The sequence below is a fragment of the Somniosus microcephalus genome, chromosome 19 (assembly GCF_052327205.1).
Source record: "Somniosus microcephalus isolate GS21.2 chromosome 19, FLI_Smic_1.0, whole genome shotgun sequence".
Classification (NCBI taxonomy): domain Eukaryota; kingdom Metazoa; phylum Chordata; class Chondrichthyes; order Squaliformes; family Somniosidae; genus Somniosus; species Somniosus microcephalus.
Window position 1 is genome coordinate 51917805 of NC_141005.1, and position 13632 is coordinate 51931436.

General features: G+C 43.9%; 1 protein-coding gene across 2 annotated transcripts in view; it reads left to right on the forward strand.

Moving 5' to 3' along the window:
- Positions 1-39: 39 nt before the first annotated feature.
- Positions 40-13632, forward strand: part of rnft2 (ring finger protein, transmembrane 2) — a 37920-nt gene continuing 24327 nt past the window's right edge. The window contains exons 1-5 of one of the 2 annotated variants that reach the window (XM_085961775.1): positions 40-108; positions 536-617; positions 1093-1571; positions 3386-3462; positions 6718-6818. In XM_085961775.1, coding sequence (XP_085817901.1) covers positions 99-108; positions 536-617; positions 1093-1571; positions 3386-3462; positions 6718-6818 — 749 coding nt within the window. In that variant the 5' untranslated portion in view covers positions 40-98. Of the gene's footprint in view, positions 109-143; positions 289-535; positions 618-1092; positions 1572-3385; positions 3463-6717; positions 6819-13632 lie in introns of those variants that run through there. The other variant, XM_085961776.1, reaches the window with a different exon arrangement.

Below are 13632 nucleotides of genomic sequence, written 5' to 3' on the forward strand. Positions count from 1 at the left end.
CTCGCTTTACGTGCCGTGACGTGACGCGTCAAGGCGTGCCAAAGGTCAAAGAGCTCAAAACAAAGGGCTGTCAGTCATGGTGACTGTAGCTGGGGGGAATGAATGGGGGTGAGATTGCAGCACTGGGGGGGTTTAATCTTAATCCCAAACTGCGCGGCGTGCACTACACTTAAAACGAAGCAATGTTATGAGCTAGTGCAAAGTGAACTGCATGTAGTGTTAAGTGTTAAACCTGGCGTTTCCGCGAGTGCTGTTAAAATGTAGTCGTCAGGTTATTATTGGCTGCAGGTAATGCTTAATTCCATTGTGGTATTAACGGCCTCAATCGGACAAGCGCAGCAAACCTGCTATTTGATAAGTTCTTAAGAGAATGTCTTAACATAAGGCAGAAGGATTCAATATTATGTTCTCTGTGATATGTAATTTCTGAAACGGCTCCATTTACTATTCGTCATATAGGAAAAAAATGTTGATTCGTGTTTCATTTTGTTGTTTTAATATCTATGTCAGTAAAACAACTTTTCATTGCATTTAGATTTTTTTTTCCAATTTAAGACGGACTGGAAGAAGATGCAGAGAAGGCATAGTAGCAATGCTGATAACATCCCACCAGAAAGGTAAGTGTCTGCAGTGATTTGTGCAACCTGTTGGTTAAGTGTCAAGGCTGTCAATTTTGGAAATATGTAAAAAAAAATCGAACACTTGTACATTGCCTTATTGTGGGGATTTATTTTTTAATTAATTTCCTATGTTTAGAAATGGCAGTTGAAAAATGGAATCTTCTGTAACCCAGCTGTTTATTAAACTTCAGCTTTATTTAAATCATTTTGGTTTAAGCATAGCTCACTTCTCATCACTTAAGAAAAGATGTAATAGCATTGGAATAAGTTCACAAAAGGTCAGCATGCATTATATTGTGTTTTTTGGATTTCTTTGTGTTCCCTTTTAATGTCAGTTTGAACATTTTTAACTACTAACATCCAAGCCCCGATATTTACAGGGGGTGATATTTGATACAGGTATAGTTACATTTTTAGGCACAACTTTTAAATGCAGTGTAGTTTGTGAACTTGGCTCATTTTCTCTTTTTAGGACAAGGAGTCAGACAGTTGGTTCAGAGACCAGTGTGGATGAGAACGGTGTTTTTGAAGGACTCAAACCTGAAAGCCCATCACCTCAGCAGATGTTTTCTGGTTTGACAGGTCTGCAATCAGGCCCAGTAACTGCCACTTCATTCCAGTCTGGTCTAGTTTTGGGGTCTTCTCTCAGTGCATCAGTTGGAAGTGGAGATGTGTTTATTCAGATGACCCCACAGGAAGAGGGAGCCATTCGCACAGAGAATATGCAGTACCATCATCGCCATCGGCATCATCATTATCACCACAACCACCATCGTTCCTCCCTGTTGCACGTTTCTGGTGATCGCCATGGAAATACAGAAGATGGCAGCGATGAACCTGGAACTCCTGCCCCAGCACTTTCAGAACTCAAGGCTGCAGTCACCTGGCTTCAGAAGGGGCTTCCTTTTATCTTAATATTGCTGGCTAAAGTTTGCTTTCAACACAAGCTTGGTACGGGCATGTAGATGCTTCATTTAAAATTGTATTTACCAGTAACAGTTTGCCTGAGATGCATGTTGTTTGTTGACTGTTACTGGATTATTTATTACACTACGACAAATCTTGTACTTTCTCCTTGGCATCCCAGAACAAATTCTTTGGAGTCTCTGTGCTCACAGCAAGAAACCGGGTCAGTTGAGACATCTGTTCTTACTTACAGTTGTCTACATCTGCACGCTGTTACGGCAGCGAATACATCAACAATGTAACTTTAAGGGCAGAAGGTGATCTGCTTAAAGTCCTCAAAATACGTCTAACCAATTTTAAAAAAATAATAATAATCTGCCCTTGTATGTAAACATTTTTATTCTGTTGGTCTGGAAGCTCATAATTTGTTATAAATTATTTCGTTAAGGAGGCTCTTTTCAATACATCCTAGTCCCCTTGAAATAATAGGAGTGTACATGCCTGTATCGTTGTGGATGCATTTTTTGTGCCCTCCTGTGCTACTGTTGTTAGTAAATTGTATCGTTTGAACCTATTTTAAAATTTGATGAGATTAGTACCAGTGCATTTTAAGATAGCTGTCCTTTTGACTCCAGGCTTTACTTTTTAATTCAGGCTTGACATTAAGGTTTATTTAAAGGAGACATATCTCATTGAATTTTACCTTGATTCTAAATTTTGTGAAAGAAGATACCTATATAGTTATTTGTGTGTGTGTGTGCCAGTTTCCAGTTAATATTCCTGCATAAAAATCAAAGGCTGACATTTTACCCAGAACTCCGCCCAACGTGGCACTGGGTCAGTTCTGCTCCTGTGACATGAGGAGGATAGTGGGGAGCACTCCTTATTACTGGAACTTTATAGTTCTGCACAAAATGGCTGATTCCTGGCTGCCTCTAACTAACCAGCAGTTTTTTTTTAAAAACATATAAACAGGGGATGGCCAACTTATTTGGACATAACTTTTCTTTCCCCCTCTATTTAGCATTCAGATTATCTGAGTTTAAAAGTTCCAGTTTAGCATCCAACAAGCTTGGGCGTGCTCTATAAATCACATTAAATTGACCAGTTGTGACGAAAGGTCACTGACCTGAAACGTTAACTCTGTTTCTCTCTCCACAGATGCTGCCTGACCTGCTGAGTATTTCCTGTTTTTATATTACATTGACTAGAACTGTTTTATTTGTGATCTGTATAATGGAGCTGTGCCTTTTTATATTTTGGCTTTGTTCAGATTTATTTTTCAAATCTGAGTGGATACACAAAAACACGTAGTTTTAAGGTCAGACTGTTCTTGTGTGATTTGTCAGAGGTCCTGTTTTTAAAAAAAAAAACACTTATTTTTATTGCTTTTAATTGTTCAGGTCATAGCAATATTGAATTGAGCAACTATCACCTAGGAAACTTGTTCTGGCAGCGTTGATATCACTAACACATTGCAGCTATGTTTGGGAGTGTTCCCAGTGATGCTAATTACAAGTAAGCCATAACTATCCAGTGCAAGAGAAGGATCACGATCATCCTGATTAGGAGGCCTAAGTGCACTTTGCCATTCTAAAATATTGCCAAGTAAGACACCTGGGGCTAAGCATTGCTCAGAGTGCCCTGAATATAATGGATATGTAATTAATCCTGATTCATATGATACTTGTGTGAATGACACTGGATCCAGATGTTATTTGTTAATTCAGCTGTCTTGTGACGGTGTCCTGTTAAAACATTGATTTTTAACTTCTAACATTTTTTGGCAGGGATAATCCGCTGACACCTTTCTAAATCTCCGGTGACACTACATACAATCTTGTTTTTTTTTAATGCAGGCATTGCTGTGTGTATTGGAATGGCAAATACCTTTGCATATGCGAACTTGACAGTTAAACACCAAGTTTCTTTAAGAGTAAGTATTTTACTATTTAGTGATTTTTCTGTCTCCTTCAATATACATTAAAAAAATATCCAATGTCCCTGGCCCCCCCAAAAAAATATTTTCTCGGCCTTTTTAGTTTCACTCTTTGTCTTTTGTCATGTGCTGTTCTGCAGATGAAGAAGAGCAGAATAGCATGGGTTGCCCCCAGTTTTTCTTTCTAGTACTATTGGAAAGTGCCTTTGCTCCACTTTGGATTTGCAATACCCTTTCCTCACCATCACTTGGTTAAAATCAGTGGAAAGTCATAGGACTCTGACCTGCCACTCAAAACCTTGGGGTTCCTTAGGTTCAGGTAGCATAGTGGTTATGTTACTAGACTAGTAATCCAGGTAGGCCTAATTAAGTATCTGGAGGAGCTAGTTCAAATCTCACCACGGCAGCTGGGGAATTTAAATTCAATTAAAATAAGCTGGAATTAAAACAATAGTATTAGTAATGGTGATCATGAAACTACCAGATTGTTGTAAAAACCCATCTGGTTCACTAATGCCCTTCAGGGAAGGAAATCTGCCATCTTTACCTGACCTACATGTGACTCCAGACCCACAGCAATGTGGTTTACTCTTAACTCTGAAATGGCCTAGCAAGCCCCTCAGTTGTACAAAGTGGCTCACCACCACCTTCTTAAGCTTGCCAGTGACGCCCACATCCCATGAATGATTTTTTTTTTTAAAGGTACATTTCTTAAGTGGGTTAGGACAGTATAAATTCAGTATAGTAAGATGTATTGGGATCCGGTGTAAACTGGAAGTGAATACACATGCCACTGTTTACTGTCAGTAAATAAGTGGATTTGAAAGATCGTATCAGATTCAGCTTCTGTCATTTTCATGATTTATTAGCATAGAATAGAATCATAGAATGGTTATAGCACGAAAGAAGGCCATTCAGCCCATCGAGCCGGTGCCAGCTCTCTGCAAGAGCAGCTCAGCTAGTCCCATTCCTCCGCCCTTTCCCCGTAGCCCTGCAAATTTCTTTCCTTCAGATACTTATCCAACTCCCTTTTGAAAGCTGTGATATTGTCATTGTATTGATTACTTGACTACAGCTAGGTTTTGACATTTTGCCTGGGGTATTGTTTCATGGGTGCTGGCTTCCTTCCAGTAGCTTACCCAAATTGCCATCCTCATGTGAGCCCAGATAGTAAGTCTTGACAAGCAGTTCAGCTATCGGAGAGCATTACAACAGAGTCCAGTCTGTCCTCAATCGACATCCACACAAGCAGTTTCCAGCAGGACCCACTGGATCGCTGTCGGGGGTGGGAACCTTGTCTGATTTCTCCTCTCTGTAGCTCCCTACTGCTATCCTGTCTGAGATCAACTAACTTGGCACAGACAAGGTCTGTAACTAATTACACAGTTGATTATAGTTAATGTTCTGTCCGCAGTTCCTGCTTCTGACATTTTGCAGAGGTGGAAAAATGTTATTTGTGTTATTTTCTGTTGATTAGCTATCGATTTATCAGTTGACAATGTTGTAGTGATTCTATCATAGCGAAGAATCCTTTAACATTGACATTATCACAGACCAACCACATGGAACATGATCCTGGCAGTTGAGGTTCCCTTTATAACTTTCCTGAGGAAAAAAGAGCAAGGCACAGTAAAATTGCTTCACGTTGTGTTATAAAAATAGAGATTACGGAGCAATTTACAGTGGAGTAATCTCCTCTTCAAAGTTGAGCTCACTCTTATAAATCATTCAGGTTTTGTTGTCACTTTGGACCCCTGAGTGAGCTCACTGCCCTGTAATTCTTCTTGAGTAGTTTCATGTGTATAAAATGGAAAGTGTCATTCACTGCTCTTGCCACATGTTGCACTCACTATGTATTGCACTTTCCAATTAATCTAAAGAGCTGACTAATGATGTTAAAGGCATTACTTGACAGCTGACTGCTGCTCTACATGTGGGCCCACTTCTGTTTTTAAAAATTATGTCCACAATTGTTTTTTGTAACCTATTGACTGGATTTTTTTTTCCCAGCCTCACATCGTTACCTCCAAAGCCCCCAAGGATGTATCCTTGGCCCCCTTCTCTTCTACTTTCTGCCTCTTTGTGACACCATCAGCAGACATGGGGTCAGCTTCTACATGTATGCTAACAACATTCAGCTCTAATTCTCCACCACACCTCTCGACCCTTCAACTGCCTCTCTGTTGTTAGACTGCTTATCCGACATCCAGGCTTCGATGAGTTGCTATTTCCTGCAGCTAAATATTGGGGAAGACTGAAGCCATCGTCTTCAGCCCCCGCCACAAACTCCATACCCTTGCCACTGATTCCATCCCCCTCCCCGGCCACCGTCTCGGACTGAATCAGATTGTTCACAACATCTGTGTCCGAGTCAGCCCTGAGCTGAGCGTCTGACCCCCATATCTTCTCCATTACAAAGACCACCTACTCCCAACTCCGTAACATCGTCGCATCTAACTCTACCTCAGCCCATCTATTACTGAAACCCTCATTCATACCTCTACCACCATCAGTTTTGACTCCTGGCCAGCATCCTATCCGTCACCCTCCGTAAACTTCAGTTTATTCAGTACTCTGCTGCCTAGATCCTCCCCTGCACCAAGTCCTGGTCACCCATCACCTCTGCCCTCGTTGACCTATATTGGCTTCTGGATCCTCAAATTTAAAATTCTCATCTTGTGTTTAAATCTCTTCATAGCCTTGCCCCCTCCCTATCTCTGGAATCTCCTTTAGCCCTATAACTCCCTCCCCCCCAAACTCATCATTCCTCTGACTCTGGTCTCTTGTGCACCCTCCTTCCTTCACCCCACCATTGGTGGCCTTGCCTTCAGTCGCCTAGGCCACACACTCTGGGATTCCCTCTCTAAACCCCTCTGCTTCTCCACCTCCCTCTCTGCCTTTAAGACCATCCTTAAAACCCACATCTTTTTGGTCACCCCTGTTAATATCTCCTTTAGCTCAGCATCCATTTTTTTGATTATACCTCTGTGAGGCGCCTTGGCTCATTTCTCTGTTAAATGCACTATATCAATACAAGTTGTTGTCGATCTCCCATGGTGCAGCTTCTGATCGGTTAGAGGTTACACTATTTTATATAGACAAGAGCTTTACATCGTGCAAAGCGCAATGTATGTGCAATATCTATATTCCTTAAAAGTAAACATGAACCCTGAAAGAAAAACAGCCAGCAGATCCTTTTTTTTGTTTTTGAACCTTTTTAATGTTCTTGTTGCTTGATTTTTTTTTGGACAGGAAAAAAGATCAGTACTTGTAACCCTGTGGATACTGATGTTCCTCACTGGGAACACGTTGTTTTTGTATTATACTTTCAGTGCCCAGCAGCTCTATAAAAGGTAAGACTCTTGAGTATAGTTTATTGTGTGCTTTAAAATTGTATTTTAAAAATTGTATTGCTTATTGGAAGTTGAGTTGTGATTGAGTTTTATTTTAAAATTCTTGGGATATGGACGTCGCTGGCAAGCCCGGCATTTATTGCCCACCTTTAGTTCCCCTGAGACGATAAAGGTGGACCTTCCCCTTGAATCACAGATAGCAGTTTGAGACAACTGAGTGGCTTGCAAGGCCACTTCAGAGGGCAGTTAAGAGCCAACCATGTTGGTTACCTTCCCTAAAGGGCATTAGTTATTGGACTTGATAGTAACAAAAAAATTGGAATTGAGCTCAACAACGCTAATGTTATGTTAGCTTTTTGAATTCTGCATCAATACAAACAGCAGCAGGAGTATTGACGCATGTTCGACCACTGTTTATCCATCGCTCAGTCTGTGAATTTGTAATTTATTGGATTGGGTAGGATAAAAGTAGAAATAGATAAAGAGGAGGTAGTAAAAAGGTTGGCAGTACTCAAAGTAGAAAAGTCACCCGGTCTGGATGGGATGCATCCTAGGTTGCTGAGGGAAGTAAGGGTGGAAATTGCAGCTGCTCTGGCCACAATCTTCCAATCCTCCTTGGATGTGGGAGTGGTGCCAGAGAACTGGAGGATTGTAAATGTTACACCCCTGTTCAAAAAGGTGAGGGGGATAAACCCGGCAATTACAGGTCAGTCAGCCTAACGTCCGTGGTAGGGAAACATTTAGTCATTAATCGAGGACAAAATTAATTGCCATTTGGAAAAATATGGGTTAATAAATGAAAGCCATCACGGATTTGTTAAAAGCAAATCGTATTTGACTAACTTGATTGAGTTCTTTGAACTAACGGAAAGAGTTGATGAGGGTAGCGCGGCTGATGTTGTGTACATGGACTTTCCAAAGGTGTTTGATAAAGTACCACATAATAGATTTGTTAGCAAAATTGAAGCCCATCGGGTTAAAGGGGCAGTGGCTACATGGATACGAAATTGGCTAAGGGACAGAAAGCAGAGAGTCGTGTTGAACAGTAGTTTTTCAGACTGGAGAGAAGTGTGCCGTGGTGTCCCCCAGGGGTCGGTGTTGGGATCACTGCTCTTTTTGATATATATTAATGACTTAGACTTGGGTATACAGGGCATCATTTCAGCGTTTGCAGATGACAAAACTCAGAAATGTAGTAAAAAGTAAGGAGGATAATAATTGACTTCAGGAGGACGTAGGCAGACTGGTGAAATGGGCAGACACATGGCAGGTGAAATTTTACATCGAGAAGTGTGAAGTGATACATTTTGGTAGGAAGAATGAGGAGAGGCAATATAAACTAAATGGTACAATTTTAAAGTGGGTGCAGGAACTGAGAGACCTGGGGGTGTGCGTATACAAGCCTGAAGGCAGCAGGACAAGTTGAGCAGGTTGTTAAAGCCAAGGATCCCGTATGCCTTTTTATTAATGGAGGCATAGAGTACAAAAGCAAGGAAGTTATGCTAAATCTTTATAAAACACCGGTTAGGCCCCAGCTGAAGTATTGGCCCCGATTTTCTGGCCACCGTCGAGCGGCTTTTCAGGCGGCCGGGGGTCGAAAAAGCGGGTCGCGACCCCCCCCCCCCCCCTTCTGACTTTCGGACCGCCGTTTCCCCGCGACCCGCTTCAGTCCCGGTCGCCGCTGGCGGGACTGGGAGTCGGCACACTAATGACCAATAATTACCTTGTTGAAGATGATTTTTTGGGGCAGTTGCGACTTTGGGGCTTTCCCCACATCAAACACGCCTGCGGGGAACACCGCTGATGAGACCTGGTGTGAAGCTTGCCGGCTTGCTTGCTGTCAGCTGCAGGTCAGGGAAAGCTGCGATTTAAAGGGACAGCACTTGTATGTTGAAGGACCTTGTTGTTGCAGGTTTGGGGCTACTTCTTCAAGGCTTAGGCACAGCTGTGGAAGGTTGGAGCCTCACACACTTCTCCAATGTGATCTCCTGGGAAGCCCCTCTCGCCACCCTCACTCAGCACTTCCTCAGCAGAGGCATCTGCGAGAAGCATGGGACGCCATTTTTTCCTTCCCTTCTTGCCATTACAGGATCTCCAGCAGCAGAGGCGGCAGCAGCAGAACCAAGAACAGCAGGATGAGCACCAGGCTGCTGCTCACTCACCTGAAGCTGCACAGGCCAGAAGGGGCCAGCGCTTGGAAGTGGCTTGAGAGCACCTTGCTGCGCTTTTGGGGGCCATGGGGACCCGTTTCTGCACTGGCAGTCCTACTCAGAAGGACTTCCATGAAGATCTGGTTTCTCTGTTCAACAGATGGCCAACGCTCCTCAAGAGATGTCATTCTCTTATGAGCACTCACCATGTTTTCCGTACCCTGGCAAGTTATCTCCTCCATGGAGGTTGCCAACCTTTCCATGGTGATGCGTTCATGCGCCAATGACTCCACAAAGGCTCTGCTCATGGTCGCTATGGACTCCTCCATTCGCTCCACACTTGCAGCGACCCTGGAGACAAAACCTGCCAGAGACTCCTGCATCTGTGCATGGAGATCCATCACCTCTTCTCTTGCGGATGGACCCAGAGGCAGAGGGTCGACATGCAGCGCAGCTGAGCTGGCAGAGTCCTGCGCCCTCCGACGAGGACTCTCCACTGCTGTCCCTGTCTCCAGAATCTGCTGAGGCTCACTTGTGAAACACCAGGTGACAACACTACTCTGTCCCGAAGGTCCCCCCGATGTGTGAGTGTCTGCGCTGGTGCTGGGTGCGCTTACTTCTGCTGACGCTGTGCCCTCAGAGGTTGGAGCTTCCTCTGAGGAGTCTGGCTGCACAGCCTCTTCCTCCTCCACAGTGAGGACGGGGGCTCTGGATGGTACTGTGGGGGAGTAAAGGAAGGAGTTAGAGATGTAATGCCAAGGTTCTTCTGGTGACTCCCAGTGAGTTGGCATCTGCTGACACCTGCATCCATGCAGCATTGGTCTTAGTGGGAGGCCTCTTCCTCCCTGACCTCGGGAAGAGGACCTCCCTGTGGGCCCTAACCCCATCCAATAATGCCTGCAGTGAAGCCTCGTCCAATTTGAAGGCAGCTCGGGGTCTGGCACTGGCCACAGCTGCTACAGGCTCCTCTGCCATCCTGTATGGTTCGTTTGGAAGCCTTCAGAGGATGCAGTGCTTGCTATGGACCTTGAAAACACCATGAATGATGACATCATACTGTGGTGATTTCTGACTCAAATTGGACAATTAGCAAGGCTTCCTACATGCTGGGAATTAATTAGTCAATTGAGGGAAAATTGCGTGGAGCTGGCTGACACTTTTTTATGTGTGTCAGAAACCCCACATTCGGGGAAACCCGACCATTTCCCACACAAGCCGAAAATCGGGGCCATTGTGTCCAATTTTGGGCACCACACTTTAGGATGGATGTCATTGCCTTCGAGAGGGTGCAGAGGAGATTTACTAGAATGGTACCAGGGATGAAAGACTTCAGTTACGTGGAGAGACTAGGGTTGTTCTCCTTAGCGCAGAGAAGATTAAAGGGAGATTTGATAGACATGCTCAAAACCATGAAGGGTTCTGATTGACTAAATAAGTAGAAACTGTTTCCAGTGGGAGAGGACACAGATTTAAGATAATTAGCAAAGGAACCAGAGGCGACATGAGGAGAAAAAAAATTACACAGCGAGTTGTTATGATCTGGCATGCACTACACAAAGGGCAGTGAAAGCAGATTTAATAACTGGCAAAAGGGAATTGAATAAATACTGTTGGGGCGGGGGGGTTCAGGAGGTCAGTGGGCGCGTTTGGTGGGAGGTCGGGTGGGAAAAATTTTTTTGACCGGGTAGGGAACCCACTGTCAACCTGCCTCCACGCTAGTCTTCCAGATGTCTGGTCTGTCATTGCTGAACAGACCTGACACCAAGCGGCGGGGGAGACACTTCAGAATATTAAGAGCTTGTTAATAGGCACTTAAAATCTAAAGGTGCGTTTAAAATAGTTTTTAAGAGTTCGCCCACAGCTTTCCTGCTGCTCGGGGATCACGTCAGGTAAGGAGGTCGGGAGTTGCGTCAGCAGGTGATGATTTCTTAACTTGACAGCTGCAAATCTTCTATAAAAGCTCCCATTTCATAGCTGTTCACTTTCCAAGGTTAGATGCTGTTGCTTACTTCATTTGAAAGACCGGTTGAGCTTTATGCAGCTTGCAAGCAAACTCTATCCAGTGTCACCTCATTGGAACAACCTCTCTCACCATTGACATCGCTTCTGTCTTGTCAACTTCACCTGCCATCTATTCCATAAGCATCGGTGCCCTTGAAACGATCTCACCGTGGTCCTCAGAATCCCACCACGATCAGCCCGCACACAAGCAGCACCACCAACAACAACACCAACCTTCTCTGCAATCAACTGATGCTGCACAGGACAGAGGGCATCAGCACCCAACCATATTGCTGCCCGGGACGCCAGGGATGGCCTCACCATAGCCAGATTTACTTCACTTGACGCTAAACGCCCTGACTGCCACATGATGTGCCAGGTTGGCACCGCACCACCCCAGACCAACACCATAAAGCATCCCTACAATGCCCAAGCCATTCCTTTCACACTCATCGCCATTGCGGGAGTTACTGTAATGTCTCACCATTCACTGCAACTCACTAAGCCACTTCCAAAGGTGCACACACATCTGTCCAAGAAAAAATAAAGATTTCAATGTTTGACAGCACATTAACAGAAACTTCACATAAACATTGGCTAAGACACCCCAGAGCCTACCCTTGTGTGTTAGTTGGCATGATTGGACTAGGATGAGGGTGAGTGTGAGGGCTGGCTAGTGAGATGGGGATGTGATGATGTAGATAGAGAGGGATAGGTGGAGGTGCAAGGTAAGTTGGTGTGAGTAAGGATGTGCAGGAGTAGGATAGGGCAGGCAGAGTGATGGGGATCTGATGAGTGGCACAGTAGGATGAAGTTGAGTGTGGCTTTGCAGTAACATTTTGTGATCTACTGAGATCATTGAAAGGTTTGCGCCACTGAAGCCTGGTCCTCCTGACGACATCCCTGCTTTTGTCCTCCTGTGCAATGTGCAACCAGGCTGCATTGATCTCCTGTGGAGGTCTCTTCCACCCATTGGAAGGGAAGAGAATCTCCCTGCGTGCAGTGACTCCCTACATAAGCATATGGAGGGAGTCATGGGAGAACCTGGGTGCAGCCTTGCACCTCTGTGCAGTTCTTGTCAGTGTTTGCAGCACCTCAATGCTGTAGAACACTGACAGCACAACTGTCAAAATCAATTTGCGCATGGTCCCTTTAAGGATCAAGTGACGTCATCAGACCCGCTTCCTTCAATTGGCCGGGAAACGTGCTGGGCGGGCTTAACAAGCCCAATCAGCGTAAAATCATTTCACATAGCGGGATGGAGCCAGCAGCGGGGTCGCATCCCACCACCGACCCCGGCCGCCCCGGACCCACCGAGGTAGGCGAAATCACGGCCTTGAAATGGGAAAAAGTTGCAGGTCTATGGTGAAAGAACAGGGGAGTGGAACTAACTGGATAGCTCTTTCAAAGAGCCGGCACAGGCACAATGGGCCGAGGTCTGCCTTCTGTGCTGTGTCATTCTATGATTACATGCAATAACATTGAACAGTTTTATGCTTTTTAAAAAATATTTCAGTGTATTTATTAATCCTTTCTTCAGTGTTAGCTGTCATCTCTTTTAGGCTTTACTTTTCACCGACGTAAAATTATAGTGTAAATCTGGAATCGGGACCCAACCTAACTCTGGTGTGAAGTAGAGTGAGACTCCCTGGAGGAGGAACTTTCACTCCTTTTGCTCCGGTGGGACCCAGATTTACACAACACTGTCAGTGGGAAGCAAAACCAGTTGTAGTGTAAGTGCAAACTTCGAGCCCCAAGTGAAATATAGTTAAGCAGTCTCCACTGAGTTGAGACCACTGCAAAAAAAACTGCCAGCATTTGGAATTTACACAAGGACGGCTGATACGGGAATTGGGAATAAACTGGTATTGTTGAGAGAGTTCTTTTTATATAAAAAAAAAAGTTGACAAAATTATTGGAACTTTCTATGCATAGCTGAGCCCTGGATTTCCCGTGGTATATCTGACCAGGGAGTGCTTGATGCACTATATGCAAAGAGGAAAAATGTTTGATTCCCTATTGTGTATGTTCCTTGCCTTAATAAGAATAATGACAGAACCATTAAAAATACTTTAAAATATATTTAGGAAATAAAAGAATTTATGCACCCTGCCCATCAATGTAAATGTTCTGTTCCTCTAAATCTGTTATACTAATGGGCAGGTATTGATTATAACACAATCTTTTGCTACTTTCTATTTTTGAATTATGCAAATATTTTGGGTCTTTATTTTACCCCTGCATGGTTTGCAAGGTACCAATTTTTTTTACATTGGTTTCTTTATAGGTTTGATTTGTACATTCAGATTTTTGAACATTAGTTGAGGCTGTTGTGTTAATGTGAATCTCATGCAATGTGAGTATTTGATTTTGTTTCCATTATTTGATTCTGAACTGAAATCTTTTTGTTAATTTTTCTGTTGCTTTGTGTAATCGCTAAACCCAAACCCAATTTACATTAAGATTTTGAATGTCTTTAATTAAAGCTAACATTTCTCATGTCCAACTAGCTTGGTGAACAGACTTCGAGTACTGGTATTTGCTTTGTAGTTTTCATCCAGCACCAGTGACGATAAAGGTTTTCTTTAATACAGGACTGTCCAACCTGAAGCCCTGCCAAGGGCTGGCAATCTGGCCATCGAAGCCCAAATAACACCGTCCTA